We start from the raw sequence: 6,199 nt of genomic DNA, 5'->3' as shown, positions 1-6,199 counted from the left end.
CAGCAGGGGATTGCTGTTGACTTGCCATGCAACTATAGAAAAAATTACCTTTTTTATTCTCCAGTCTTCTGTTCACAGAATAAGCATGGCAACACAGCATTTAAAAGACAGTTTTGGTGATAGCATAATCAAATATTAGTAAATTCTGGTCATTGTATGCATGAAAACTAAACATGAGGTCACGCATGCAGAAATAAAAAGGTAGATCACGGTGAGAGTCTGGAAGATTGAAAAAAGCTAAACGTAGATGGAGAATAGGAAATTATGGCAATGCATTGGGAGGTTGTGTTTTAGTAAGAAGAAAAATGCCATTTTGAGAGCTTAACTTATAATTACAGCTGACAGAGGTAGGAAGAGAATAGCACTTCTGTTTGTAAAAAGACTTACTAGATAAAGTGGAAAGTGTTCAGAAAAGAGCAATAGGTATCATTAAGATACAGGAAGCATTATTCAGGAAGAGATGAGAAGCTCAAACTATTTTGTTTATTCAAGACGAAGCTAAAATATTACTTCCTCTATGGGAGTCTTCTGTTTTAGTCTTGCAAGGAAAAAAAAAATCTAGTGGATGTTTAACAAGTTTTGACTAGAAATATTCAAACTATAAGGAAAACATGGGTTGTTATTAATAAGAATTAATAACAGTTATGAAATTTTACTTGCAGAAGTAATAGGTTTTCCATCGCATATATCTCTGCAGCTGAAGTCTTTCTGAAACATGAAGTAATTCCAAGTACAAGCTCCTTGGAGAACCACTTGTGTTCCTTCGTGTTCGTGAAAAATTATTCTCTTCCTTCTGCTGCTGCTTGGGCTCACCACTGCAGTGTTTGTCAGGATGCCTTGCTGTTAAGATATGTAAAAAAAAAAAAAAAGCATGAAATATTTATTCTGGAAAATACTGGGCTTTTGTTTTGATTTGCTTGTTTGTTACATTTCTTTTCTATGCAATACCCTTTCTGTGTTAGAGGTTCAGCTCTTGTCTGCATGGGCGTACTCTGCAGAGAATGGAGAAATCATAAAGATGCACCAGTCTGAGTACCTGAAGAAGTACTAAAAAATACAGGGGGGAGGGAGGTTTTACATTGTCCGGTTAACAACCACCTTGGGTTTCATTTGCTATCTATACAGCAGAGATTTATAGAAGCTTACAGAGACAGAGGAGACAACCCTGTCATAGAAAACATTTTCTTTGGGATAATAGTGGTAGACTCTTAGACATGAGGAAAGCAATGGGTCGTAGAGTACAAAACACACTAAGGAACTTTGCTAAGAAATAGAACAGGAGAACCATTTTACATGAAACTTCCTATAAAGGAAGGTAATGGGAGCCAATGATATTTCTGACCTTAAACAAGAGAAAGGAGAGCATGTGACTTTTTTTTCCTCCTGAAATAGAGAAAACTGATACTCACAGTCATGCTTGGGCAACTTGTGCTGTGTTTTGAAGCTCTCATATCGCTGATCAGTAGGTGTGGAAAGCATGGAAAAACTAATAACGGAAATTAAGAGAGAGAACATAAAACCATCTTCTGGCTTACTTGTTTTGCCTGATATCTGCGTCTTTCCTTAGGTTATTTGAATGGCTGCATTCTAGGTGTAAGGATTGCAGTTTCTCACTTCGTGCTTTAGAGTCTGTATCCATTTTGGTTCCATTTCCCCAAATTCCACTAATTCATTTCCACTTAAATAATTTATATTTTGTATAGTCAATGGATAAGAGTAAGACTTCAGGACTTGAAGAGCAGCCAGAGTTGTGCTAATTAGCAAGCTAATTCTAGAAGTGTGGGTTTCATTTTGGGCTGTTTTCTGTCCCCCACACCCACAAAGGCTGCTCTGAGAACACGTCATCTCTCATGAAATTGCCTGCCAGGAAGGAAGGGTGGACTGCTGATTTCACTCTGATCTCTGTGGATCTAACCTGAACTATTATTATATTTCTGTTTCGCATTTAGAGAACAATTTTGGGTCAAAGACAAGCGAGCCAAATGGATCCTTGCAATAATTGCTCCCATTGGAGCTGGGGTTTTTTTGTTCTTCAAAACAGGGATGTGAAAATCAGAGAGCTGTGTAAAACACCAGCTCTTCCTGCTTGGTGTATTGATAAAGAATGCAGCACCGGCAAAAAGAGACCCAGAGTCCTGTGGCTTCACTCATACTTCTGTTATTTCTTTTTGGTGCTTTGTGAAGCAACCTGCTTGATTCTTGCCCTCCTAATTGCTCCCTAGAAAACATGCATGTGAAAGGGATGGACAGAACTGGTTGCTGTGGAAGGGAATAGTGAGTTAGTCATTCAGTCTCTCATCTGCTGAAGGTATTAGCTGTTTTCATATATTGAAATGGAAATTTTGCTTGCTAGCACATTTTCAGAAGTGAGCTAGGATTCACGCAGACCTAAGTAGCAAAGACATGTGAAAAATATAAAGTCCTCTCCACTTAGCAACTGACATTTATTGCTGTAAATTCCAGAACAAGATTAAAATAGGAAATCTGGTTTAGTACAGCTTGAAGACGTTATGCTGAGAAAACAGTAACAGCTCAATGGTTGTGTTTGCGTTGTGGAGGAGGCTGTGTTTGAGGTTGCCTAGCACCACCTGCTGGGCTCCTCTGCGCTGGGCTGGGGTTCACTCACTGCTGCTTCAGAATAAAGCAGATGTTGATTTTGGGAGCAATTTAGCACTTATTTGTCCATAGCATTTGGCTGCCATTTATGACAAAGCTTGCATTCACATCTATCATCTACATTTCACTTAAATTTAACTTTCTTGAAACCATTGCAAGGAGGCTCTAATAGAATCAAGTCATCTCTGTCAAAGTGCGATTCTGACAGCATTTGCCTGATGGATGCCGTACCGAAAGTTCAGAATTGGGTTCGTTAACTGTGCATCTAGACTAAGTCAGTCTTTTGTGTGCTGTTGGATGGAACATTTTGGGGACCTGGGTGCTTCTGTGGCGCAAGAATGCTTCGGTGACTTTTGGCAAAGTGAAGAACAGCACTTAAAAGCTCAAAGGTTTGCCCGAATTCTTTCTGTTTGGCAGTGGGGAGGCTAACAAAATGTGTGTGTGCACAAAAAATAAAACCACAAAAAAATCCAAGAAGAAATAGTGACGAGGAAAGTGAGATAGTCTTAGATCCATCAGAGAGCTGATTCATTTCTTTGTTAGACCACTGCTTTTCCCTCTGGAGGAAAGGGAGAGTTCTGTGAATTCACATGACAAAATGCCAGTGACAAGACTTCAGTTGCTGAAGGAAGTTTTGGCTGAAATTTATGAAGCAGAAGTAAAAATTTTAAAGGCACTTGAAGTTGTATTTATGCTTTTGAAAGTCGTGTGGCATTAAGGCAAACCTAACTGAATGTAACAATACTTAGAGATTCAGTAACACAGCCTGTTCAAAACAGAAAAAGTTTTTAAAATAGAGCTTGCTTATTTGAAACAGGAACATGACCATAGCCAAATCCTGCTGGCACTTTTTCTTGGTTGAGTACAAAGAAATTCCCCTGACTTGAAAACCTTTCGCTGTGACATCCATCATTATTGCCTGATGACAGGTCTCACATTTCCTCCAACACATTCCACTGACAGTTTCCCAACAACAGCAAATGTAGATAAGGCAGCTGCTGGTACGATCTGGATGTCAACATTGATGGCCTCTTTTGTGTACTCACTTTATTTAAGTTAACTTTATTAAGTGCGGTTATTTTCAGGTCTCCCTTTCTTCAACTGGTGCCAAGAGAAGGGCACTGTGGTCTCAGAGGAGGTGGTCAGCCTCTTCCAAATCAGTTGCCATTGAAAAACAGCTAAAACTTTGTATGTTATTAGGGTAAGGGAAATCTCATTTGTTTTTCTTCAGCCCTGCTTGCAAGTGTTTTCTGCACTCCAGGACTCATGGCACATTCATTTTGGTTAGGTAGGCACTGAGTGGCATGGCAGGCTAATAGGAATGCTTTACGTGGTTTTATGTTTTTCCAGTTGTATGGGAGGAGAGCACCCTGGGAGGATCCTGCCAAATGGGTAATGGACACCTACCCCTGGGCGGCCACCCCACAGCACCATGAGTGGCCTCCTCTGCTACAGCTGCGGCCAGAAGATGTGGGCTTTGATGGCTACTCGATGTCACGGGAAGGCTCTACCAGCAAACAAGTTCCAGTGAGCGATGCTGAAGGGGATCCTTTGGTAAGCTCTCATTTTTGAAACGGCAGAACTGCTTCATTTCGCTTGCTTCTAGGGATTAGAAATGGGAATAAAAACAGTAAAGGAGAGCTGAGGAGTGATTAAAAGTCTTAGAATGAGAAGGCAATGTTTCTGGGGAAGTCATCGAGTCACTTCGGGGAGTGCATTTGTACAGAAAGCCTGTACAGTTTTGGAAGAAACAGCAGCAGAAGCTTTTCAGATCCATTTGTTGAGGATGTTTTGAGGATTCATTTTTTGGGGAGCGACTGGGGATGTGTGTATTAAACTCGGTGTCTACACTGTGGAGTTAAATATGTGACCTTGTTAAAAATAATTGAATAACACAGTGGAACCAGTTCATTTAACCTGTTTTGCCACAATCACAAAGTAAGCTTGTTGCATTATTTCACGTGGTTTTTAGAGCTATATTCTTGACATCACATGAAAATTCTGATTTACAAAGAGTATATGAACTAATAGTCTGCATGACTGGTATCTAAATTATGAATCAGAAATATCATGCAAGCATATAGGGAAATATAATGTGTTTGTATAGAATGTATAAAATGATCTTGAAGGTAACACTAAATACACTTTTTCTAATGGGAAACAGTTATTGAAACTACTGTGCAGACTGTATACCCAGAAGCTGTTCTGTTGAGGTGTACGTTTTTCTGGACAGTTGCGGGTATAGCACATGTGTTACACTTTAAACTAGCTCATATATGCATGTACAAATATCAAGCTAGATATCAGGACATTCGGATTGCCTGTTCTGGCTGATCTGTCCGTATTTCCATGGGTCAGAGGAAGAGAGGGATAGGATGCTTACAGAATCCTGTCAAGTACGGCTGTGGACTAATCCCTTCAATTTTCTCATTTTCACCTTTACTGGAAAAGCATACTTTTCATGACTTAACGTGCATGCTGCTATAACATGTTCTACAGTTAGTATCTCTTTTCAGAGACTCGGTATTAATTACCACAGTTGTCTCTTTCTTTCCTTTGTTACCCACAGACAAAGTGAATGCTGCTGTAGCTTTCATATGGAGTTGATACTCTGTCTACCTCAGAATACAAATAATCGTGAACTTCTGTACCTTTGCAGATGAACATGCTAATGAGACTGCAGGAAGCAGCCAACTACTCAAGTCCCCAGAGTTATGACAGTGACTCTAACAGCAACAGCCATCACGATGACATCCTCGATTCGTCTCTGGAGTCAACGCTGTGATCTTCCTTAGGTAGAAATAGGTTATTTCCATTATTGTTCTCCCACTTGGCAAGAACCTTGATCACAGACTCATGAACACGTTCCTGGACTGGGCTGGGATCTCAGTATTATAGCTGCAAGAACAACAAGACATTGGAGTCAGTCTTGAACCTGGGTGCAGGCAACCCAAGCAACCTTTGTATTGTTTTTCGTTTGAGAACTGCACTATTCCTTTGTTTTCTTCTGTTTAGTTGCTGTAAGCTCTCATGCCTAAGATACTGAAGATGTTAAAAGTAATCATCATTACTAAAAGTTGAAGGGGCTGGGGGAAAACTTCACAGCTATGAAGCAAATGGCTTTGTGCCATGTACTGTCTGGAAGGAGAGGGGAGAGGAAATTTTTGCCTATGCTGCTTCTGACCAAACACATACAGGTGAGGGCTGGACTTTTACCAATCAGCTTTGCAGATTAAACTCAGCTTCATATAGTTCTGGTGCTATAAACAATATCGCTTGCCTTGGTAATAAAACTCAATAAAGGCAAAGCTGCAAAACAGGGAAGTTTGAATAAATATTTAAAAAGAGAAAAGAAAAAAAATAGAAAAGTAAAAGCGCTGCTCTCCTTGCCAGTCTGAGACCTTGGCTTTCTTTCATTGTGTGTTTATAAAGTTATATATATAAATAGGAATATATTAAAATACGTATACAGTCTGAACAAATCAGGTTTTTTCAAACACTGTGTAACAATCAATCCTACAACAAGTGAGAGATCAGGTAGCCCTTTGCTAGTCAGGGCCCAATTCTCTTCCCGCTTACATCC

The 6,199-nt window shown here is 39.8% G+C and overlaps 1 protein-coding gene across 1 annotated transcript in view; it reads left to right on the top strand.

Annotated features, from left to right (window-relative positions):
* NAV2 (neuron navigator 2) overlaps window positions 1–5,954 on the top strand; it is a 96,011-nt gene extending 90,057 nt beyond the window's left edge. Inside the window, 2 exon segments of the mRNA XM_010190272.1 lie at window positions 3,967–4,170; window positions 5,276–5,954. Of these exon segments, the coding sequence (XP_010188574.1) occupies window positions 3,967–4,170; window positions 5,276–5,401 (330 nt within the window). The 3' untranslated portion in view covers window positions 5,402–5,954.
* Window positions 5,955–6,199: the final 245 nt, after the last annotated feature.

This window comes from Mesitornis unicolor, unplaced genomic scaffold (assembly GCF_000695765.1).
Source record: "Mesitornis unicolor isolate BGI_N332 unplaced genomic scaffold, ASM69576v1 scaffold42748, whole genome shotgun sequence".
Classification (NCBI taxonomy): Eukaryota; Metazoa; Chordata; class Aves; order Mesitornithiformes; family Mesitornithidae; genus Mesitornis; species Mesitornis unicolor.
Note: the sequence above shows the minus strand (reverse complement) of the source record. Positions and strands in the feature narration are given on the sequence as shown.